Source organism: Monodelphis domestica, chromosome 4 (assembly GCF_027887165.1).
Source record: "Monodelphis domestica isolate mMonDom1 chromosome 4, mMonDom1.pri, whole genome shotgun sequence".
Taxonomy (NCBI): Eukaryota; Metazoa; Chordata; class Mammalia; order Didelphimorphia; family Didelphidae; genus Monodelphis; species Monodelphis domestica.
Window position 1 is genome coordinate 301,470,217 of NC_077230.1, and position 26,795 is coordinate 301,497,011.

The following is a 26,795-nucleotide window of genomic DNA, read 5'->3' on the forward strand; positions in this document are numbered from 1 at the left end:
TTAATTAATTTAGAATATTTTTCCATGGTTACATGATTCATGTTCTTTCTCCTCCTCTTACCCCCCCCCCCACATCAAGCAATTCCACTGGGTTTTACATGTGTCACTCATCAAGACCAATTTCCATATTATAAATATTTGCACTAAGGTGATCACTTAGAGCAGTGGTTCTCAACCTTTCTAATGCCGTGACCCCGAAATACAGTTCCTCATGTTGCAGTGACCCCAAACCAAAAAATTATTTTGGTGGCTACTTCAAAACTGTAATTTTGCTACAGTTATGATTCGGAATGTAAATAACTGATATGCATTATGTATTCTCATTGCTACAAATTGAGAGGTTGAGAACCACTGACTTAAGAGTCTACATGCCCAATCATATCCCCCATTGACCCATGTGATCAAGTAGTTGTTTTTCTTCTGTGTTTCTACTTCACAATTCTTTCTCTGGATGTGGATAGCATTCTTTCTCATAAGTCCCTCAAAACTGTCCTGGATCATTGCATTGCTGCTAGTAGAGAAGCCCATATATTCAATTGTGCCACAGTATATATATGTCTCTGTGTATTAGGTTCTGTTCCTTTCACTCTGCATCAATTCCTGGAGGTCATTCCAATTCACATGGAATTCCTCCAGTTCATTATTCCTTTCAGCACAATTGTATTCCATCACCAACAGATACCACAATTTGTTCAGCCATTCCCCAATCAAAATTCCCTCATTTTCCAATTTTTTGACACCACAAAGAGCACAGATATAAATATTTTTGTATAGGTCTTTTTCCTTATTATCTCTTTGAGGTATAAACCCAGCAGGCAGTCTTTTAAAGCCCTTTGAGCATATTTCAAATCGCTTTCCTGAATAGTTGGATTAATTCACAACTCCACCAGCAATGCATTAGTGTCCCAATTTTGCCACATCCCCTCCAACATTTATTACTTTCCTTTGCTGTCATAGTAGTCAGTATGTTAGGTGTGAGGTGGTACCTCAGAGTTATCTTTTGATTTGCATTTCTCTATAAGAGATTTAGAACATTTTTCAAGTGCTTATTGATAGTTTTGATTTCTTTATCTGAAAATTGCCTATTCATGTCCTTTGTCCATTTATCTATTGGGGAATAGCTTCTTTTTTTGGACAATTGATTTATTTGAATAATTAGACCTTTGTCAGAGGTTTTTGTTATAAAGATTTTTTCCCAATTTGTTACTTCCATTCTAAATTTGATTGCATTGGTTTTGTTTGTACAGAAACTTTTTAATTTAAGGTAATCAAAATTATTTACTTTACATTTTGTAATATTTTCTAATTCTTGCTTAGCCTTAAAATCTTTCCTTTCCCATAGATCTGACAGGTAAACTATTATATGTTCACCTAATTTACTTATAGTTTCCTTCTTTATTTTGAAGTCATTTACCCATTCTGAATTTATCTTGGTCTAGGGTCACCCTTCTTAACTACTTTATTTTGTATTTATTTCCAATTAAGTATAGGCTCCTTTTAAGACAGATTTATTTAGTGCCTAATCAAGTCTGGAACATAGCAGGTGATTAATAAATGCCTATTAATTAATTTATAATAACAGTTTTAAAATATGATATAAATTTAAAAGTCACAGTAACAAAAGAATCAATAAGCAGTACCTGTTAAGTGTCAAATATTTTGGCAAAGAATAACTTATTGAAATAACTGGTATTTCTAGCATGTTGCTGACAATAACAATGATCCACATCTTGTCCCTCATTAAGTTTCATGTAGCTGAAATGAAAGTATTCCTCTCAAATAATTTGTCAATTACTTCCAAAATTGAAAAAGGTATTACAAATAATATTGTGTATTATTATATATATTGTTTGTTAGACACTAAAATGTGACCCTTAATTGTAGGACTTTCAATACAATATCTGATTTCATTTCTTCTATGGAAGAAAAGTGCAATGAATTCCCTAGTGATCTTAATATGGTGGAGTTTCTAGAAAGAAAAACATTGCTAGGGATCAGTCTCAGTGATCATTAAGTTTTCAAATTAATATAGAGTGCATATTCAAATTCAAGGTTTAGGCTTTCTCTAATTCCTTGAGATTCTAGAAAATACTTTTAGTTTTTGGTTCTTATTTTTGAAATCTCATTACAAAATGTCTTAGGAGTGTTGTTTCTTGTGGCATCATATCTAAGATGTAGAAGAAATCTGTACAGGTCAACCTGCATTAAAACTGATTATCTTCAAAGAACAAACATAAATGATCCTCTTTAGGAAAGAGGGGAAAGAAAGGAATAGAGGCAGTAGAAAAGTCAGAGTAATAGATGTGATCCCTCTTCCGGAACATGAATCCATAGATTCATATAGGTGCTTCATTTTACACAGACATGTACAAGAGAAATGCCATATGGACACTGAAATATAACATCCTCATTTTAATCCTGTTCCCTAACTATGGGAACTGAGTGCTTTACACAATTTTCTTTTGATACTTATATAACTAATTTTCTCTAAGTAGAGAAAGGCATAAATTTGCTTTAAACCAAATGCTGTTCGGTAGGAAGTAGAAAAAGTTCTAGCACAGAAAATGATGAACATAGAAAAATAAAATCTCCAAATCAATCTCTTATAATTTAAAATTATTTTAACTTGCAATCATTAACAATAAAGGGAAAGAAAAGTCCCATGTATACTAAAAAATTCACAGCAGCACGTTCTATGGTAACAGAAACCATATAGAATGTCCATCAGTTGGGAATGGCAAACAAAATGTAATGGACTATATTACTGAGCAGTAAGAAAAAACTACAAATACAAAGAATTCAAAGAAGCATGGGGAGATGTGAACTGAAACAGAGTGAAATACATAATATAAGGAAAGCAACATATGCAATGGCTAAAACAGTGATGATAAAAACAAAAAGATATAACTGAATATTGTATGATTATAATGATTAAGCCTGGCCCCAGAAGAGTTAAAAAAAAAAACTGTACCTGCCTCCCTCTTCAATGCAGAGGTACAAGACTAATGGAAATAAAAGGAAAGTAAAATAAAACCATTACAAAATTCGAGGAATCAAAATATAATAGAAATTCCAAAAACTTAATAGACTGTCATTCAAAATATATCTAGATTTAAACTATAAATCTAACATAAATCATAATTTAACTGTAGTAACAGTTGATATATCCTAAAGGAACAAATAAAATAAAATAAAAATCAGTTCATTTTTCTTGACTACTTACATAGAATACTACATGTAGCATCTAGTTTTCAATAAAATATTATTAAAATACTCTGCAAAAATAGTAAATTCAGTCCATAGTAACATCTAATTCCATGGATTTTTCATTACTCTATTTCATGGCATTAAAAACAAATTAAACTCTTGATAGTCCAGATATACCACATATATTCTGATAAGTCATATTGATACAGTGTTCAGTGATACAAGCTGAAATTTATCCATGTCCGGGCTTATCTCTAAGAAACTATTGTTCACATCCTCCTGTAAGTTTCCCAAAGAGGTATATATCCAACATATTTGGGGCTTTCCTCAACTTTTCTTGACATCAAAAGGATGTCAATGGAGCATATTAGCTATCCATTGATAACATGGTTGGCCCATACTTTTTATAATTGTGTATTTCCTTTCACAACAATCATTATACCAATTCACCTACTTAAGTCCTTTATTTATAATGTCTTGTAATCTGCTCACACCTACCATCTACTTCTTCAATGATGTATGGGTAATCTGATGCTCTACAATACTTCAATGATTAATATTCCTTCATTGTACATTCATTTCAATGATAGTACATATATTATATGTATATACATATATATGTATACATATACACATACATATGTATATTCACATATATAACTGTAGTATTAGTTCCATAAAGAAATATATTACTTCCTTAGCAAAAGCTGTAAATAATAGAAGGTAACTAATTTCCAAAACTTGTAGACCCATGATTCTACCATGTATATGCATTCTCAGTTCCTCTATCTCTTGGTGGATAACCAAAAATTTTATTACCATGCTGCCAAACTAGTGATGAACCTTTCTAAACTTAAATAGGTTGGTACTGGGATGAATCATACAGTCTGTTAGAACTACTGATAAGACCTACACTGAACTAACATATCCATGAATTAGACAGAATCACTACCAGACCACATAAATCACTGTAGCAAAATTTTAGTGGGAGGCAACTAAAGTTGCCAAGAAAACAAAATATCATACTTTATATGGACTATAAAGAAAAAAAAAAACATAACCACATGATTAGATAACAGGAGAATTAGGATATTCTACAAGTTAATAGCATCATTAAATATTCATATTCAACATTAAGCAACTACAGGCATGCATAATTTATATTATCTTTTAAGTCTAGGTATAATACTAATGAGGGTAGCACAATAGAATAAGGGTCTAAAGTAAGGAAGACTCATCTCCCTAGGTTCAAACATGGTTCAGACCTTCCTAGGTTCAGACTCTTACTTGTTGGGTGACCTTGGGCAAGTCACTTAACCCTGTTTGTATTTCCTCATCTGTCAAATAAGTTGGAGAGAGAAATGGCAAACCACTACAGTATCTTTGCCAAGAAATCATCAGTCATGAAAAAGTAGAAATAAATTAAAACAACTCTGAGGTACCATCCCACACCTATCAGGAAGAGAAAAAATGAAAAGCAAAGAAAAAGGAAAGATGCCTACATATACAAAAAATATTTATAGCAGTTATTTTTGTGGTAGCAAAAATTGGAAACTGAAATGATACCAACCAATTGAGGAATGTCTGAACAAGTTATAGTATGTGATGAACATTATTGTACTTTAAGAAGCGATGAAAGGAATGTTTTCAGTAAAATATGGGAAGGCATGTGAATAGATAAAAAGTAAAGTGAGCATAGCCAGAACAATTTAAACAGTAAGTGACATTGTAAAGATAAATCTGCGTAAGATTTGCTAACTCTGATCAACACAATGACCCATCATAATTGATGAAAAATATTATCTTCATACAGAGAACTCATGGACTTTTAATGCTGACTGAAGCATATTTTTCCTTTTTCTTCCTTTGTTTTTTTCTTTTTTTTTGGAACATGGTTAATTAAGTAATTTGGTTTTTTATGATTTATATTTACAGTGCGTTTTGTTTCTTTGTGTTCTCAATGGATAGAGGAAGATGTAGAGGGAGCAATTCTGGAACTGAAAACAAAATTCAATTTTTTTTTTTAATGTGTCATTAGGCAGCATGCTCACTAGCACTGATGAATTCGAATTTAGTAATTCAAATAAAAATCTCTAGCTGATTTCCCTGATGTAAGGGATATAAGACCTTAGTCTTCAGCATTATTATTAGTTCTTGAGCTAATGCTGATCCTACAAAGTAGCTAAAATCTAATTTGTCAAACTGCATTTAGACTCAAAAATATATTTGCCAACAAATATCAGGTTTAAAAAAATTCTTATAGGTAGCCTGTTTAAATGAAAGATTTTTTTCCAGAAGATTAGTTTTAGCACCACTTCTGGGGGGTCCTTTGTTTTATTTTTGATATGGCAACCTACTTCCATTCAGCATTTATGAGAAACAGGTTGGGCAGGATGCTCAACTTTCACACAACTACTAACATAATCCAAGGAACAGACTTTGCCTCAGTGAATTGTTTCTGCCCAATGAAATTCAGAAGATTTCAGACATTCCTCTATAAAATGAAGTTCTCCTAAAAGACTGATCTATTCTTAAAAAGTACATAGAAAGAGAAGAGGTTTGGGGGGGTGGGGGTAAGCTAGAACAGCAAAGTCAAAAAAAAGGAACAAAAGAAAAGTGGAAATGAAACATTTCATTGTTTAAAGAAAATGCAATAAAATTAATTTTTAAACAATATGCAAGAGATTCCAAGGTTCAGAGGAATATACAGAAAAGAAACACCTTTGAAATAAACAAAATTAAGTGAATATGTAGTTTGGGTTTTTTTTAAAGCATGCTATATGTATTGAGATTTGCAGTTTCTTTATCTTTGTAGTACATGGAAATGTTCAAGTTTGGCATTTGTCAAGTACAGACTAACAAAAAATTAAATATTGTAAAAAGTAGAAGCCTACAATTTTGTAAATAGCATCACATTTTTTCCAATTATTTTAAAGATGTTTTATATTCTTTGATCTTCAATTAGCTCCAACTCAAAACTTCTTTACAGTTAGCTTCTCCTCCCCTATCTTATACATATTTATCAAGTAAATGCTCAGTAAATCAACATTAAAATTCACTAGGGAGTTCCACTTTGAAAGAAAACTCTCCTGGGCTGTATAGTATATGCATCCTAATTTTAAACGGTCCAAATGTACTGGAAAAGTAAGTTAACATTTTTAAAAGGTGACTACCAGGTCCAAATCTTTTGATCCAGAGATCTACTGCTAGGTATATATGCCATCCCACACATATCCAAAACACTCACTGTCACACTTTTGTCATAGCAAAGAACTGGGAGGAAAGCCCACAGACCAGGAAATGGATCAACAAACTATGGTACTAGAGTATAATGAATATTGATGAACTTAAAGAAACAATGAATATGAAGAATTCAGAGGAACTTGAGAAGACTTACACAAATCCATGTAGAATAAAAAATATATATATAAGCAATGGCAACAATTTAAATAGGGAAGATGTATAGAATAGTAGAGACCCTGAATACCATATAATTATAAATGAACCTGGAGAAGAACTGAGAAAATGTTTCAGTGAAGAGGGGGGGTTAGAATATTGCATATAATGTCAGATATGGTCAGTGTGTTTCATTGGTTTTGCTGACTCCCTTTCCCCTTTTTTCTTTTTTTAAAAATATTTCAAGAAATGGCTTGCTGTATAGAGGGAAGGAATATATTTGGTAACTAATATGATATAAACATGAGACAGTAATTTTTTTAATTTTCAATTAAAATAATAAAAATAAAATCCTTTTACAGGGCAATTAAAAAAAAAAGATACTCCCTAATTAATCTATTTCTGTAAAGGATTTAGAGAATAAGTTTCTTAAGACAACACACACTTACTTCTTCAGTGTTAAAGTATGACTCTATGTTGATTCTTTACCTACACTTGCACCAATGGTTATCCCTAACATCTATCATCATGCACAAGGAAGGTTCCCAAGTCACCAATCAGATGATAAAGTATAAAGGTTAGATCAGGAAATGGGAGGATCAGAAAATTATGTTTGGGGAAAATGTATGTTCTTATACATATTACTTTTCCAACATCAGCAGATATTTAAATTATAGTGGGGTGAGGGTGTGGCAGAGTGCTTAACAGTAAAACTATCAAAACTATCAGTAAAACTATTTGTTTACTAAACCTAAAAAAATGTCACAAGACCCAAGAAATACATTTTATATAATTTACTCAGAATCCTTTTTATCTTTACTTATGGCCCATTATCTCTTCTTATCTTATCCATATTGCTAATAAATCTAGTGATCTTAGGGAGGAGGTAAAGAAAAATATCAGCATCAATAAGAAATGGGTGAAAAAAGAAAAATAAGCACAAGATCTCAAGAATTTGAGTGGTGTGGGGTCTTCTGGTGGGATCATTACATTACAACACAGAATAATAACTATTAATTACACTTCAACATCAGAAAAAGAAATGCATTCAGTTTACACTCAATAAGTCAGGCAAACATAAAACATTTTAAGAAGTTGTCCATTTAAATAAGACCAAAAAATGTCACTTAGAGGGACACTTAAATTATCTGATAATGCAGATAAACTATCCCTTCCTTATTGACATGAAAAAGGAAAATCAGGGATATATCAGCAGCAGCAACCAAATATAAGTAGTAGATTCATTTTGTGGAATAACAAAGCAACAAAGATAGTATATCAATATAAATATACTTTTCTCCTTACTTGCATTTAATTGATAAAGTTGTGTGAAACTGAATAACTGACATACAAAATGGCCAGACAAGAAGACAGATATCTTCAATATCATTTCTCTATAAGATGATTTGCATATTATCAATAAATCATAATAGTTTGATCTTAAGCACAAGAGATTTCAGTTTCTTGATATAACAGATAGGCCTAGGGTATCTAAAACTTCTACCTCATTCCCCACATGATGTTGGGTGAGTCATGACCATACTGAAATTAAAAGATGGCCTAATAAGACACAAAATAAAAATGTAAATAAATCAGTTTTTTTCCTTTGCTGATTTTTTAAAGATGGGCTGGATTTAATATTGTCAGATCTTTAAACAAAACAGATTTCTATTTTATGCTTTCCAAGCAGAACTACCTCATTAATTCTTTCCTTTACATATGTATTTAACCAATGCATAGAACTATATAAGACCCTACTATAAAATAACGAGGTTGGTTGTATAATGTTGGGAAGGGCAATGGTATAGTAGAAGGCACTCTAAGGCTGCCAAATAGGGTGGGGGGGGGGGTCATTTTTATACTTTATAATGGTAAAGAAACCTGATCAAGAAAGAGACTTAATACTCTTGAATCTCTGAGGCCTCTGCCATTTCATCCTCCTTTGTACCTGCTTCACACAAAGAGGTAGCCCCTTCTCCATGCCAAGGAAAATCTCTGCTTGCACAAGAGACCCTATTTCATCCCCTCGTCTCTCCCAGACTATCTCTTCTGTCACTCCTCATTTCTAATTTCCTCATTTCTCACTTGGCTGTACTGCTTTAAGTTTTCTTTGTCTTTTCCTACAAACCCCAGGAAGTTCATTATCAGGAAAACCTCATCATAATTCCAGATCCCATAAGCCTTGGGATTCCACTTGATCACCACCTAGATCTATCTGACTGGAGGGTGGTATCTTGAACTCCAAAACCTCAATTTAAGGAGACCTCAGTTTAGAACTTCCTTTCATTTTTCACTTGGCTGCACTACTCTGGGACTTATGACTTTTCCATGATGTACCTGCTTTCCTAGGGGCTCTCCCGATCCTTTTCTGCTCCTTTTATGTATTGGCTTCCCTGACTAGATTGTAAGCTCCATGTGGGCAGGAACTGTCTTTTTTTTCCCTCTCCTATATTTATATACCCAGCATTTAGTACAGTGCCTGGCACAAAGTAGGTATTTAATAAATATTGATTGATTTATCCCCACACTCTCATTTACCTTTAATCTCTCCCTACCAATTGGCTACTTCCTTGCTGCCTTACAAATATACCCATGACTCCCTCATCCCCAAAATTCCTCTTGATCTATTATGCTCCTTACCTGTCATTCTATATCTATCTCTCCTCCCTTTCAGGACTAATGTCTTTCAGAAAGTAGACTATGAACTGTCTCTATTTCCTTTCTTCTTACTCTCTCTTTAAATTTCTGCAGTCTGAATTTTGACCCCATCTTTAAATCTAAACTGCTGTATTCAAAGTTACCAATCTATTGATCTTTTCTCAATTAAAATCTTTCTTGTTGTCTCTGTATTCTTGATACTATCCTCATTCTCTTTTCTTTGATACTCTTTTCTCTCTAGGTTTTTGTGACACTGCTTTCTCTCTTGGTTCTCTTATCTCTCTGACCATTCCTTTAGAGTCTCCTTTGCTGGATATTCATCAAGGTTGTGATAAGAGTACTCCAAAGCTCTTGGGTTCTCTTCTTTCCTTCCTCTATATTATTTTAGTTGGTATTCTCATCAACTCCCATGAATTCAAGTATCATCTATATGCCAACGATTATTAGATCTCTTTATCCAGCCCTAAAATTTCTCCTGATTGCCAATCTCATATCTTCAACTGCCAACCAGACATCTTGAAGTAGATGACTCATAGACATCTCCCCTCTTGCTAACTTCTCTATTGCTGTCAAAAGCAATAAGGACTCATCTTCCACTCTTTACTCTCTTTTATCTCTCCCAGATCCTGTTGATTCTACCTTTGCAACATTTCTTGTATAAGATTCCTTTTTCAAGCCTAACACTGGTACAGGCCCTCATTATACCTGGAAATGCAATGATCTTCTTAGTACAACCTTCATTTAACTGTCTGGGTGATCTTCCTAAAGTAAAGATCTGACCATGTCATCCCTCTCACTCAAGAAATTCCAGTGGTTGCCTAATACTTCCAAAATAAAATATAAAAATCATGTGGCTTTTAACGTCCTTCATAACTTATTTGGTCCTTTCCTCTCTTTCCAGTCTTCTTACACTTTAACCCTTTGTACATAACTCCCAATCCGGAAACACTGGCTTTTTTATCCCCTACTCCGTAAAAAGGCATGCCATACATTTTTCCTAGCTAAATATTTCCTGTCCCTGGGATACTCTACCTCTTGTTTCTGCCTCCTGGTTTCCCTCACTGCTAAGATCTCACCATCTACAAGAAGGCTCCCTGTGCCCTTTTATGTTAGTGCTTTCCCTTGGAGAAGAGTGTATCTTGTAAGAAGTTATTGCCTGTTGGCTTATCTATTAGAAGATGAACTCCTTGAGGCTGCTTGTCTTTCTTTGTATTCTCAGCACTCTGCACAATGCCTAGTACATAGTAAGAATTGAATAAATGAAAAAATGAATAAATAAAAAAAGAAAAGAATAAAATCTTGGTTGATGGCACTATCTACCAATTCCCACCTAAGTCTAAGTACCAGCATTCATTTAAGAAAGAGCTCCCTGGAATTAGGAGTACAATCTACAGATATTGTAGTGCTAAGTTAAATGCACAAAGGAGAGCTGACGCCACAATCTCAGCCTCATAGTACCTTACTTTAACCTACAGAATCGAATTATAGTTATGAAAAGATTTGACTTCCAAAAATCTGTAATATGTAAAACAAGACATGTATAGGTATAGTCTTTCTTTCCTTCCTGTAAAACTCACAGAAGCTAAACTACCCAAAAGCTCTAAATCAGTAAGAAGAAAAATGTTATTTTAAAAATGTTGTTTATGCTTCTTTTTTATTATATAACAACCTCTCTTTATTTCTAATCAAAGTATTTAATGCTTTGGATTTGTATGTTATTGCCACATCATAGGAACCACTACAATCTCTATATAGAGACCCCTTCTGACAAATCACTTCTTTGAATCTATTACTTATCTATAGTCTATTACATTAATTATTCAATAAATAACATTAAGAGGTGATTATATCTAACCAATAATCTAGCACTGAATGTAAGGGTAAGTCACCAATCTTAAAATTGGAAAATATATGAAAAATTAGTTGGTCAATTTCTATCACAAAATCATTATATGTGATACAACTAACTTTATAGATCAAAAACATAACTAACTTTGGAATTTTATGCCTAATTCATATTAGGAATATATAGATTTTAACATCACAAAGGAAGTTAAACTTTGAGCATTGTTTTTTTCCCCTTTGACAAGGGATCATTATTTACTCTCATTAAACAAAGCTAACTTCACAAGAAAAAAGAAACCAACTTCCTTCATGGTAAAATCAAATAAAGCAAAGAAATAATGCATAATTTGCTATATTATAGTCTCTCCTGAGGTATATTTTAAAAGATATCACATGTCAAATTAATTTTGAAAAATAAATTTAATGATTTTTGCAATTTTAAAATCATCCAACTGGTTCTTATTTGTTAAAAACTGGACTCATACAAATAGTTTAGGTATTAAGTTTTCATCTCAATGAAAACCACAGTGAATACAAAAGAAGCAAAATATTAACACAGAAGTTTTCCTAGATCTATGTACACATGTGCAAATTGAGAGTTGAAGCAATAAAATGTAGGTTGGAACAGACAATTCGGTGACAACGGCTATATGAAACAATTTGAAGAAAGATAGAAATAACTAGCAATCTGGACACCTTTGTTCTAGTCCTAGTTCGGCCCTCATTCACTGTAGACCTTGGTTCACTCATCTGTAAAATAAAGGGGCTGGACTAGAGTTTCTGAGGTCCATTCAAACCTTAACATCCCATTATTCTGAAATAAATTACCTTTTTTTTAAATTGAAAGTTCATATTCACAAAATTCAATGCTTTTATTTGTATAAACAAACCACATATAATTAAATAAAAACAGCATGGTCCGCAGGTACAGTAGTCCCCTGCTATACTGTGGTTCACTTATCGCAGCTTTTACTATATCACAGGTTTATTTTTTTTTTTAATCTAATTCTGTATTGCGGAGTTTTCCCTATTATCACAGGATTTTGGGGATGACTACTATACTGTACACAATGGAAATGCAGTATGCCACCACAACTTGTGCAAGTTTGCCAACATGAGATTGTACATGGCAAACTATTAGCTGATGGAATGAAAAGTAGTCAACCACAGTGCTGTATTCTGTATCCTGGGCACTGACTGTAGCTTTGGTTTGCTCTCCCACACTGTGCCCATATCTTCAACATCTTTCCTTGTTCACTTCACATCAACATCTGATCACACTGCATGTAGTGTTGCTCTTCAGTGTTGTGTTTTTGTGAAGTTTACATAAAAGTTTGGATTTATTTCAAAAGCCTTCTAAAGCTTATGACTATGAATGCTGTTACTTCACAGATTTTTCACCAATCATGGGGGGCTCTGGAACGTAACTCCCACAATAGGTGATGGATCACTGTACTTAACCTCATCCAGAACACTTTTTAGGAGCCAAGGGAAAAACAAATTTGGATATGACACAGTTCTTGCTTCTTGGAGCTTACAATCTAATAGTAATAAAATTTTTAGGTAGCTTTCTAAACCAAATTTAATGACCCTATATTAATCAGAACTACGGTGATCCTCTGTATACTACTAGAACTATAAAATCTGGTACCATTTTGGACAAGAAATCCTTGCCCAATATTTAAACTTCATTTAGTTGGGTTTTTGTTGTTGTTGTTGTTGTTGTTTAATTTTGAGTATATTTACAGATGGGGCAGCTAGGTAGCACAGTAGATAGAGCACCAGCTCTGGTGTCAAGGAGACTCATTTTCCCAAGTTCAAATTTAGCTTCAGACACTTACTAGCTATGTGAGTCTGGGAAAGTCACTTAACCCCATTTGCCTTAATTTTCACATCTATAAAATGAGCTGGAGAAGGAAATGGGGCAAATAACTCCAGTAACTTTGCCAAGAAAAACTCAAATGGGTCATGAAGAGTCAGACATGAATGATAATTAATTATCATTCATGTCTGACTCTTCATGACATTCATGTCTGACTCTTCATGACAGATAAAAGATAGTATGATTCAGGAATTTCAAAGAACTTATGAAAAAATAATGCTTCTTTTAAAAAGGATTATAGACATTGGTTTTGAAAAGATAATTAGAACTTATTTTGGCTTACTTAATTTCCCTAATACTTTTTACAGGTTAATAACACTCTTTAAGAGGAAAAACGATAGAAAGTTTAATAGACTCCAAGTCAGGTCACCATGGTCCAAATTCCAGCTAAAACAATTATTTATGTTATAATCATATGCAAGTCACTGAATTTCTTTCTCTCAGCCTGAGTTTTTCTATCTGAAGAAAGGCTGGATAATAATTCTTGAAAGATCTACCAGATAGGATTGTTGTTGAGTGTTTTATAAATTTTAAAAGAGTATATAAATATGAGTTACTATTATTATCACTACTGATTTCGTGACACTCTTTTCATATATATCACAAAGAAATATTCCTGACACCATTGTATTCTATCCTAAGTGGATAAAGTAAAAACATATGCAAAACAAGCCAAGAAGCAAATGAAGACTCCCCTCAACCTCCAGTTAAAAGCATTATCCTCTAATTTTCCAAGAGCTCTTTTATTGTAATCAATCAATAAACATTTATTAAGCACCTACTATGCACCAGTCACTGTGCTAAGGGTTGGGGATACAGAAAAAGGCAAAAGACAGTCTTTGCCCTCAAGATACAGTCTAATGGGAAAGACACCATCCAAACAAATATATGCAAAGCAAGCTTCATAGGGGATATATAAGAAATAAAAGAAGGCACTAGAATTAAGAGGAATTGGGACTACTTTCCAATAGAAAAATGGGATTTTATTTGGGACTTAAAAGAAATGAGGGAGGTCATTAAGCAAAGTAGAAGAGGAAGACCATTCCAGATATGAAGAAAATGCCCAGAACTAAGAGATGGAGTGTCTTCTTCCTGGAAAAGCCAAAAGGCCAGTGTCACTGGATCAAAGAGAATATGTAAAAGGGTGTAAAATATAACAAGACTAGAAAAATAAGATGGGGCTAAATTATAGACAGCTTTGAAAGTCAATAGGAAGCCACTGGGGGTGGGGGTAGGGAGTGAGGGGGATGCAGATGTGTGATATGACTGGACCTGCATTTTAGGAAAATCACTTTCCTGGCTGAATAGAGGATGTACTGAAAGTGGGGAAGAGAATTATGGCAGGCAGACTCAAGAGCAAGATATTACAACAGTCCAAGCATGAGGTAAGGAGGGCCTATACTAGAGGCAGTATCAGAGGAGAGAAAGGAGCATATTTGGAAATGTTGAAAAGGAGAAGTCAATAGGCCTTGGCAACAGATTGGATGTTGTGGGAGGTGGGGAGATAATGAGGAGACCAGAATGACTCTAGATTGTAAGCCTAAGGTTTTGGGACAATGGTGTTGCCCTCTACAGTACTAGGGGAAGGAGCAGAAAGAAGGCTAACAAGGAAAGATCAAGAGTTTTGTTTTGCACATACTGACTTTAAGATTTCTACTGGGCAACTAATTCAAGATATCTGAAAGGCAATTGAGACTAGAGTTCAGAAGTTAGCAGAGAGTTTAGGACAGAATAGACTTGAGAAACATCAGCATAGTGGTAGTAATTAAATTCATGGAAGATGATGATATCATGAAGCGAAGTAGTATAGAGGGAGAAAATGGCCCAAGAAGGAAACCTGAAGGACACCTAAGGTTAGAGGGAATGATCTGGAGAGGATCCAGCAAATGAGAAAGAGGAGTGATCCTATTAGTAGGAAAAGAAATAGGTGTGGTATTTCAAAAATCTAAAGAGAAGAGAGTGTTAAGGAGTAAGGGTGATCAATAGAAGCAAAGGATGCAGGAGAATGAGGATTAAGAAAAGTTTATTGAATTTAACAACTTAATTAGTAATTTTGGAAATCAGCAGTTTTGGAGGAAATGATAAGATGTGAAGCTAGATTATAAGGGGTTGAGAAGAGAAAATGGAGCCACCTACTGAGAATGATCTTTTCAAGAAGTTTAGCTACAAAGGACAGAAGAGATAAAGGCAATTAGCAAATATGGAAGGATCAAGTTAGACTTATTTTGGGATGGGTGATAACATAGGCATGTTTGTTAATAGTAAGTATTAAAACAATAGAAAGTTTTAGAAAAATATTGGGGATAAGGGAGGAGGTAATCTGTTGGAGGTGACATAATGGAATGGGATCACAAGTATTAGCCTTATAAGAAATAAGAGAAGCCATTCATGTGAGATAAGGGTGAAGGAAGAAACAGTGGCAGAAAGCATATTAAGTGATATGAGATGAAGAATAGGGAGCTCATGACAAATGGCCTCAATTTTTCTGTAAATTATAAGGTTCTCAGCTGAGAGAGTGAAGGGAGAGACATGGCAGGTTTGAGAAGTGATGAAAAGGTTCAGAAGAGTCACAAGTTAGTTTCTTTCCTATGAGACTGTAAGGTCCTTGAAAATGAATGTTTTTCATCTTTATACATTTATAGGTATTTAAAGGTAGTAAATACTTATTTTTAAAATTTTACTTAGTTGCATATGCATGAAAATGAATATATAACTTGTGGGAAATGTGGTTATTCTTTTATAGTGTAACTTCAATGTAACAACATCATTTTCATTAAGATGTTCAGGAATTTTCATTCATGTAAAACCAGGTAAACATTATGACTCCATCTTGTACTGTTTTAGAACCATAATCTCTCTGTATCTATAAAACATTAATATGATAACAATATCAGGCATTTTTTCTGCAAAAGAAAGGAGTAACATAACCAACAGTAACAATTACATCCATTTGCATGGCACTTTAAGGTTTGTGGAGCAGTTTCCCTACAATTCTCTAGGGTGAGTTGTGCAAGTTTTTACAGGTAAGGTAGCCAAGGCTGAGAAAAGAATAATTAAACACACATTTCACAAAGTTACAAATAAAAGTTATGTAATTTTCCCTAAACCAGGTTTTAGCGTAGTCTATTGTCAGTATTATTTTTTAGTATTTAACTAGTTTTTTTTTTCCTCTTTATGCCAATATTTTCCTGGTGATGCAGTTATGGAATACCAATCTCTAAAGATTAAAATTGTAGGTCCTAAAGGCCAATGGAGAAACATATCATGAGTATGACTGGACCATAATATATTACCAATAATGAGTTGTGCAGATGAAGTTGAATAAAAATACATCATCATTAATATAAGCCTTAGAATCAAAATCTTCTGTTTGAGTCCCAGATCTGTGATTACTCATGGTATAGATTTAAGCAAGTCATTTAGCCTCTTTAAGGCAGGTAGGTGGCAAAATGGTGAATCTGGAGTCAGGAAGACCCAATCTTCTGAGTTCCAAGCTGGCCTCAGACACTTAGATGGGTGACCCTGAGCAAGTCATGTAATCCTGTTTACTTCAGTTTCCTCATCTGTAAAATTAGCTGGAGAAGGAAATGGCAAACCACTGCAGTATCTTTGCCAAGAAAGCCACAAACAGGATCAAAAAGAGTCAGACACAAGTGAACAACAATACACAGAGCATTATTATAGGCATTGGGGAACTTACAAAATTTAGATAAATCACAATCCTTGCCCTAAAAGACCTTACAACCTAGTAAATTTTTTAAAGTTCTTACAGAAGAACATTCTTAAAGAAGATAAAACTCACTATCAGTTTCATAAAAATGTATTTAAACTCTATGTCCAAACCACAGGATGACAGTGTGCACAAGATGACATAAATGTACTTGTCAATTAGCTATTATAAATGCTGATATATTAAGTTACTTCATCCTGAAATTTATTTGGATAATTCTCTACCATTATTTTTACTTTGCCAAACATGATATAGTACACATTGCTTTACTATCAAAAGCAAGAATGAAATTTTGGTATTCAACCTATCTAGAAAAAAAAAGTTCTCTCTCTCATTTCAAATGTTACACTGTAATTGAAAAATCTGATTAACTTTGGGTGAATTGAGATAAAAAGAACATGAGTTAATATACATTTGATAAAAAATCTTCAATATAAAAAAGACACAAGTATTTATAAGCAAAGCTGCTAAGAAATAAAACGTATTTAGTAGCATGTGAATATAAGTAAGTACAAATTAACTCTATTCTATACCTACTCTGCAAAACAATATGGAAGACACAAAATAGAAAATCCTAGCTCAAAGCCTACAGCTCTTAATCTTCAGTTTACAAACAGATTTATAGATAGGAAACAACTAGAGAACAGAAGGTAATGTAAAAATCAAATGTTACATTATATGGTACAAATTAAGAATGATGTGGAAATTATTTTTAAAGATCCCAATCAAGCAGGGATAGTTGCTCAAGTCAATCACTCGGAGTCTGAATCTTTGTCAACTTGTAGACAATACTGTCCATGGGGTTTTCTTGGCAAAGATTCTTGGATGGCTTGACATTTTCTTCTCCAGTGGATTAAAGCAGAGGTTAAGTGACTTGCCCAAGGTCACATAACTATTAACTATCTGAAGTCATATTTGAATGCAGGTCTTAACTTCAGCACCAGTGCTCCATCCACTGGGCCACCTGACAGACCAAGAGAAGTTAAGTGACTTGCCCAAGGCACAAATCTAGTGTCAGAGATCACACTGAATTCAAGTCTTCCTGACTCCAGGCCCTGCCCTCAATCCACAGAACCAATTAGTTGCCTCTAAGGAATTGTCAGTAAAGGTCTATTGGAGGAAGTAAATCTTGAATTTAACTTTGAAGAAAGTTGAATATTTTTGTGGGAATTAAGAGGTCATTCTAAAAGAGTAATTTTTAATTTGAATTAGAAATTATATTTTATCACATGAGCAATAAATTGCCATTATGGGGGTCTTAAATGGGGAAAATACCATAATAAAATCATTAGAGAGAGAAATCATATGTACATTGTTGTTGGGGGGTTTTGCCTATTGTTTCTACCATTAGAATGTGAGTTCCTTAAGGAACTCTGGTTTTTTTATCTTTCTTTGTGGCAGCATCATTTACCATGTTAAGTACCTAATAAATGCTTAGAGATTGATGCTTTGGTTGATTAATTTCTCCTTCACCATCCTTTAGCTATGGAATAATTGGAGATTTCCCTATTCCTCACGTTCTCTAAGTCCGAAACATATTCTATAATTTTATGAATCTCACGTTCTGAAATAAGCATGTAGAGGGTTAGAATAAAAATCTATAGTAGTTCCCAGGTTTCTACATAAACTAGGAATATTTTTTAGTTCTGGAAAGTTCCCAGTCACTTTTTTTCTTTTTTCTTTTCCCTTCCTTCCCTTACCTTCCACCTAAGAATCAGTACTATATATTGGTTCTAAAGCAGAAGAGAAGGACTGGGAAATGAGGAGTAAGTGATTTACTCAAGTCACACAGCTGGGAAATATCTGAGGCTACATTTGAACCCAGAACCTCCTGTTTCTAGGCCTAGCTCTCAATGAACTGAGCCACCTACTGGCACCACCCCCTTTCTTTTCTAGTCCCAGCCTCACCAACCAGCTTAGCTTACCAACTTCCCTTTTTATTGGCACCACCTGTTGCTTCTGCCTCTAAGCCTACCACAGAACAAAATGCTACCTCCCACACAGCCTTTTTGAGGTTTTGGGGTGAGGGAGCTTTAGCTACTTTTAACAAAGAAGGAACAGGAATCAAAACATTCTCTCCTACAGCCCCTCCACCCAAGAACTATTCATTCCCCAACTCTTCCACCAAACACTTCTCTTTTTTTTTCTATTTAGACCCTATATGGCAAAACAAAATAAAAAATAGTTAATTATAATGGTCTGTCTACACAAAGGTTAAGATTTATCTAAATTTCAGGAGAAAATAAGATTATTTTATACATTTCCGTAGTGTAATTTCTATAGGATCAATGATTCTGAGTTAAAAGATTAAGATTAGGCTTCTGGATACATGATGAAATATTGAATCAAGGCCTAGAAACAATGGCATTTGTGGCTAGGTAAGCTTATACATTTTGGGATGAATAAAGATTACCTTTGCTGTTTATCCTTATCTTCTTCCTCTACTTCTAGTTACCAGTTATGTCACTATAGACTCTAACCAGACAAGAAGAGAATCAGAGACTCATCAGGTATTTAAAAAAAAATCCAGCCAATGAAAGCATATGAGAGAAGGAAAACCCAAAACACTACTGAGGAATTCCTATATCAAAAAAAAAAAATCACTCCAGAATAATCTAATTCAAAACTGTTTCTATGTTATAGATATATATGAAGATATAAAAGCATAAATCCAGTATGTTGGACATTGGAGTGCCAATTTAACTAAACGTGGAAAGGCTCATAACTACATTGGCTACGGTAACACTTAAAGATCTTTTATCAAATTATAAAAAGGGCTATGATCTACCTAGGTGGAAGGAATATAAGTACTGATTAAATCAAAAGTCATTGAAGTACTGAGATATGCAAGATGAAAGGAACCCAATGTTCCAATAAGTTAAAACTCTCTTTGATTAAAAAAAAAATTAACAAAGAACCCAAATTTTAATTAAAAAAAAAAGTGGTCCATTTTCCTACCAAAACACAAATGTACCACCTTAATTATCCAAAATTCTAACAACTTCACATCTCTGAAAGATAGTACAAACAAAAAACAAGAAACCCTGCAGAATCTAATATATATGTCAATGGATTAAACCTCATACACTTAGAGGAGCTCAGAACCTATTTCTTCTTAGTTCTGACACAAAGTTAGTTATAATTCAAGGCTCACAGAAGATTCAGAAGTAACAAAGTGAATTATCATAAGAGCTACTACCACAGGCAAACATGCTGACAACAAATAGAAGTAATAATTGAAACCAAGAGATGAGAAAGAAAAAATATACAAAGCAGATTCATGTTTTCAAAAAGTGTAGTGGTCTGAAACCAGTTAGCACAGAGATAAATAGTACTATCCATCTCATTGGGCTTAAAGGTATATCTATCTGTCTGGGTAATGTATAAGATAATAGAGTAAAATAAACGGCATTACTAATTATAACTGTAAATCATCAGAAGTAATGTTCAGAATAACTTTTAGAAAGCTGTCCATGTAAAATATTGTTTTTTTTTCTTTAAGTTTGAGTATTTAAAAGGGATAAATTTCTAGGTCTCTAAATAACCCAGTTATTTAGAATAATCAAAAACCAAAGGATTCTAAATAGTTGAAGTTTCAATATATATAATTTCTGACCTTTCTTGTTCAGGATGAAAATCATTTTAAAGAATCAAATGTATACTCTAGTCTCTTAAAATCAATTTAAAGTTTTCAGTTATAGATATGCTTCAAATTCTAAATGCTAAGATTGGGATCTGGAGTCAAAAGATTTGGAGTTCAAATTCAGTGTCTGCTACTTTCTTCCTGTGTAACCTGGACAGGCCATCAACTATGTGCCTCTGTTTCCTTATTTGTAAAATGCTGGGGTTCATAGCAGGCCTATGTCTATATTCCCATGACCCAAAAAATTATTCTTTCCTTTATGAGAGTTTGATAATGTGAACATAGTTTTATACTCCATAGTGAACATCAACATTTTAAAGGGGAAAATACTCATCTCTCTCATTAGTAGCAAAGAAAATAATTTAACTTTAAGGAAAACAGATATTTTCTGAGCACTCACTATATACAATTCTAGTAAATCCTGATGTAATAGTACTCTAATTAAGAGTCAGAAGACTTGGGTTCTAGCACTGATTGCAACACTCACTAGTCATGCCACCATAAGCAAGTTACTTAAATTTTGTCAATGAGTTAAAAATAGGATGTAATATTTGCATTGCTTGCTCCATAAGAATATAGTAAGGAGGGGGCAGCTGGGTAGCTCAGTGGATTAAGAACCAGGCCTAGAGACGAGAGGTCCTAGGTTCAAATCCGGCCTCAGCCACTTCCTAGCTGTGTGACCCTGGGCAAGTCATTTGACCCCCACTGCCTAGCCCTTACCACTCTTCTGCCTTGGAGCCAATATTGACTCGAAGACGGAAGGTAAGGATTTAAAAAAAAAAAAGAATATAGTAAGGAAAGCACCTCGTAAATTGTAAAAGTGCCAAATAAATGTGAACTGCTCTTATTACTACTATCAATAACAATAAAATTGTACAAGAAACTTAAAATTTAGAAGGGAAGCTTAAATCAGCCATATTAATAAATATAATGCAAACTACAATCCAAAAAGTATTGCAAAATGCTATACAAGTTTGGATAGGGTAGGGAAAGAAAAAAGCATTATTGGATGGGCTGGCAAGAAAGGCTTTGCCGAGAAGATGAGACTGGGCAATATTCCAATAGAAAAGAGAGGGAAAAACAATAAAATATAAAGGTAATGAACATTTGCTATCTCTTTACTAATAACAATCTAAAATATATAAAATGTTTTTAAAACCCCAAACATAACTTTAAAGAGATGTAAAACTGTAAGTAATTAAACTCATAGTATTTATTAGATCATTCAATCTATATTTATAGAGTATTTAGACTATACTTTATATATTTAGAGCTTGAGATGGGGAAGGGAGAGAAGAAAGAAAAAACTTTTAATTCTGTATCTTAATTAGCAAGTTACTTGGTATGTTAAAATGCTGTTAATTCCTTTATATAAATGAACCAGCATTTTCTTCATGTATAGTCTAAATCAGCTATTTTTAACCAAGCTTAAGAAAAGGAATTTAAAAGTTAGATTAAAAGAAATTTGATTACTATCTAGCAAAATTCTGATTTAGTTAAATATATTTAAAATGTAGATATTTAATCCAGAAATTAGCATGGATTTCAGCCAATTTAACATCATTTACACGAAGTAACATTTTGTCCACCAGAGGGCTCCAATTATTTCTTCTATACATGAAATAGAAATGCAGTATAACCAAAAGTGACCAAAAAAAAGCACAAAGCCCCAACAATACCTCAAATTCAAATCAATTTCATATTATATCATTTCAGAGCTAACAAAGAAAACTTAATTGTTACATTCAGCTAACCATTATTAGTAACAAACAACACTATACCAAATTTTTCAAAGATATAAAAATACTTCACCAGATCTCTTTAATACCCACCTCCTCTCATAGACAAGTGTTATTTTACAGAAAAGACATTAAAAGAACAGAGTTGCATCAAATCAAATCCTCCCCCCCAAAAAAAGAGATTGTAGTCTAGTGATTAACCCAGGAATTTAAAAACAGCATACAAAAAGCTCTATTTGGAAATACATATATAAATATATATATATATATATATTTTTTTTTTTTTTGCTGGAGAATTACTTCCACCAACTCAAAAAGATGAATTATATTCCTGTCTTCATCACTGATGTTCCCTCTGACAGATAGTAAATAGTCTTATGCTGACGACCTACAATCTTCAAAACAATTCAAACTATCATTAAGAACAACCAAACTGATGCATTAAATTTCACCACTAAAAACAGTATACTGTGGATTGAGTAAAAATATAGAATACTTATATGATTCATTTCCAAATTATCATACTAATTTTATGTTTAATCAAATTAAAAAAAAAATAAGGTGCTAACCAAGATTTCAGCATTTCTCATTTAAAATAAAGTGCTAGAACTTCTTTGGTCAAAGGACCCAGTATCTAAAAACATTTTAAGTAAATAAAATACTGATAGAATGAAGTAATACTGATAAAATTAGCCACATGACCTTAAAACTCTTTGAGTCTCAGTATCTGCATATGTAAAATGAAGATAATAGTATAAGCACATTTTATAATGTTGTTGCAAGGGTTAACTGAAATAAAATTACTTGAATTACTTCATAAACTATTCAAGATAAAACAATTTGTACTAGTAATTATGAAAGTGCCAAAACCACAATTGAAAGTGACAAAAAAAATCTTATTCATAGAAACAGATCTAATCTGGAAACAACCTTCATTTTGTGTTGGAAAGATAAGGATATCATGTGGTGACCAAAAAAATTTTAATAAATGAAAATAAGTCAGACAATTTACAAAAAAATCAAAATCAAGACTTAAAATGTATTCTTACAGTACAACCATATCCTTTTTCAAATGTTGTAAAAATAGATCAGTAGATTTAACAATCATTCCTAAACTTCAAGAATGAATTATCAATGATAGAAATGCTCCTCCATAGCTTCACTTTGTCCCTAAAACAGTATTTTCTCAAATAAGGAGCACTTATTACAACAATGTAAGAGAATTTTTTTTAAAAAGTTACTTTAGAGAGAAATAAAAGAAGTTACCTTCTAAATAGTGTATATTATTCTAATATTAGAATTTTGTGTAGGAATTTTTGAAATCTGCTGAAATGAAACTGAAATGTTAATTCACCAGTGTGGTTCATGCTTAAAAGCTTACTGGAATGTAACATATAACAGAGTAAGAGTGATAATCAATTTAGTAATTTTGTTGTAATAAAACACAACTCAGTTTCAGAGGTATAGTTTTAGCTTTTCATTTCAAAGTTATGTGTGAAAAATAGCTTCCAATGTTTCTGAATAATCAATGTAAATATAAACTGATGTTAAATTACTGATCCAACAAATCTAACAAATCTGGAAGTAATCAATCTACAACTTCTAATCAGTATTTAAACATGGTTTTTTTCACAAAGTAACTTGGGTTGTGAATCTTGGATTACTGTTAAATTAAGGAATACAGTTAAGTAATGATTTATATTTCTAATAACACAAAGTATCTTCAACATCTTTAAGTTATGTAAAATTTCAAGATCCCTCAAACAATTAGAAAAACAAACAACATTCAGAACAAGTTAATTTGGGCTGGTCCATAGTGCCTATTCTCTAACATCTACATCAAGGTAGTAGATGCATATTACATAACATTGCTTTGTCCTTGTTGCACATCCCCTTTAATCAAAGAATCTCAAAGCACTAGAAAACACTAAGGCTTGACAATAATGTCAATCTAAAAAAACAACAAAAAAAGACAAATCAAACTAAGTTTAATTGACAAATATAAAAACTGATGTAGCAATGCAGCAGAAAAGTAAATTAAATCCTATTTCCTCCCTTCCATATCCTAGTATTTGACCTGCATCTTATGTTCCCTATATCTGACCAAGAAACAGTATTCCCAAGTCATCTGAAACAGGGACAAACAATATTGTACATGATGCTACTACGCACATTCCAGTTTTTCTCCAACAGTAATCTCCAGGCCTAGATATAATTGCAACATTATTTTAGTTGCATGTTTGTTTCACTACATCTTCTGCCAGGAAAAAGAAAACTTGTGGCATTTAATGAAAAAAAAAATTTATTTTTATCATAATTTTAAAGATTAAACCTTTTTTCTGGACTTCCAATCCTCCCCAGACCAACAGAGTACGACTCACTACCAAACAAGAGAAAAAGCACTGAAACAGCACTACCTAGAGACCCCTCTAGTCAACTTCAGAAGAGTGAAAGATAACATGTCCTGGCATCCTTTACCAGAGAAGAGTGCTTTTGTCATGTGTCTTTAGGATGAGTGCATAGTGTTGAGAGGGAAATTAAAGGAGAATGCAAGAACCTTTTTGAAGCTTAGAAAGGTGAGATTTCTATCTCAGGCCAACTAAAGCAGGAACTTATAGTTATTTTGCATTTATACATTATGTTAAATGAAAACCAAGATAAGAGCTCAACAATTGTCAACATGTACTAAAAAAAATTTTTCCCATTTAAAAAAATCTGCCCAGGCAGTTTCCTGCTGTGTAAGCATTTATCTATTTATTTCTTGGCTTTTAATGAGTCAGATACAGTTTTCTACAGGAATACAGTAAACAATTAAATGCTACCACCTTTCAAAAACAAGGTTAAAAGCTTATGTATATTAACTATGAATCTGTTTTAAACAAGATTATCCATCTTTATGCTTTTTACCATACTTTTCTTTATTACTGCAAATGACATGTAATTTCACACCAAAAAGCTACTCTGTGAGCCTACAAGCCATTCTAGTTAGTCAACAGTCACAGCCTTAATCTATAAAAAACAAAAGCATCAGTAAAAGAGTACTTTTGTTTCAAATACTAAACATGGCAAACTTCAATAATATATTGTTTATTTTTTGAGATACATTTATAGTAAGTCATGGAAAACTTACGTAAACTTCTAACATGACTGTCCTATCTTGTGAGATTCCCTTAATAACTTAGCATTCTTCTTGTTCAGATACATATCTTAAATGAGGGAGGGGGAGCAAACTACAACTGTAATACACACCATAATATAATTTTAACTAAGAAGTAGTAGTACTTCACTGTCCTTGGAAAATGTCAACTTTGCACCTACTGCATTATTGTACTAATTGTATTATAAAGATACGATTTTATTTTTCCTTACTGATCAATTTCTACCATGTTATATATCAATTCTCCAGATCTGCCTGGTGTCACCGACAATTTCGGGAGCATTGAAGTAGAAGTATTTCTTACATTTGATTCTAGAGGAAATAGGAAGATCAATTTTTTTTTTCTATTAAAGCTCCCTACTTCTCCATTTTTTTATGATTCTCAAAACAAAAACACCGGTAGAAAAAAAAAATCAGACTACAACTTTAAGTGCTCTAAATCATCAGACGCTGCGGTTTCCCAACTGTTCCCATCAAACAGCCCCTTTGCACCTTCCTAAGTAAACAAAACTTAAATATCTTCATAAACAAATAACACATCCTTCACTTACCATATCAGCCGGGACATTGCTGGACATCTTGCTGTTTGATATATACCCTGGTGATTAAACAAAAATGCAGAGATCTTCAAGCCACAGAAATAGCTCCTCTACCAATTTTGACTTAAGTTGGTGATGTGCTTTTAAAAGAAACTTGTTTTAAGAAAAAGATTGGTGGATTGGTGGAGATTCTGACCAAAAAAAAAAAAAAAGAAAAGAAAGAAAAATCCACAGGAACTGTCTCTAGCTGTGTCAAGAGCAAAACTCCAGAGATGGCAGCAGATCCCTGTCAGCAGCAGCAGCAGCAACAGTACCAACCGTGCCAGGTAGACCCAGCCGAATGAGACATGGACATGAAGTGGGGTGGGAGGGGGTTAAATCTTCCTTCCTCCTTTCCCAGCCCAGAGAATGATTCACAGAGGCTCCCGAGTCAAGTCCTCATTAAGCAGGAGAAAAAATGTCCCGATGTGTACATAGATAACTATGTAGATACACATGCAGAGGAAGAAATAGCTGGAGAGCCGGACCAGTCCCAGAGCACCCAGGAACACGCACAACTCCCGAACTGGGAAACGCGGAGATGGAAAAACCTGGGGAAGAAGGGGGGTGGGGGTTTGGAATATCGGAGCGGGGTGGGGGAGACAGGGAAGAGGGACACCGCAGTTCAACTTTCACTCCAGGGGCTGGGGGTGGGGGGAACCAGAAACAAGGGCTGAAAGAACCTTTAACTTGTGGGTGGCAAAACCGAAAGCCCAGGGGTAAGAGAGAAGTGGGGGAGGGGAAAAGGTATGAGAAAGGAGAGGATCGGACCGAGTCAGAATGGACGGGGCCGGACCGGGCCGAAAAGGACAGGAAACCCCCACACTCCCCGGAAGATTAGGCTGCCGTCGTCGCCTGCAGGCAACAGCAGCAGCAGCCAAACCGAGTCAGGGGAGTCATCGTCTCCAGCTTCTCAGGACTCTTTTCTTCTCTCTCTCTCTCTCTCTCTCTCTGCTTCGT

At 33.7% G+C, this 26,795-nt stretch overlaps 1 protein-coding gene across 1 annotated transcript in view; it reads right to left on the reverse strand.

The window, feature by feature from the left end:
* The window catches only part of UBL3 (ubiquitin like 3), a 91,860-nt gene extending 65,912 nt beyond the window's left edge, over positions 1-25,948 (reverse strand). Inside the window, exon 1 of the mRNA XM_007495268.3 lies at positions 25,809-25,948. Coding sequence (XP_007495330.1) covers positions 25,809-25,835 — 27 coding nt within the window. The 5' untranslated portion in view covers positions 25,836-25,948. The remainder of the gene's footprint in view (positions 1-25,808) is intronic.
* Between the last annotated feature and the right edge of the window lie 847 nt (positions 25,949-26,795).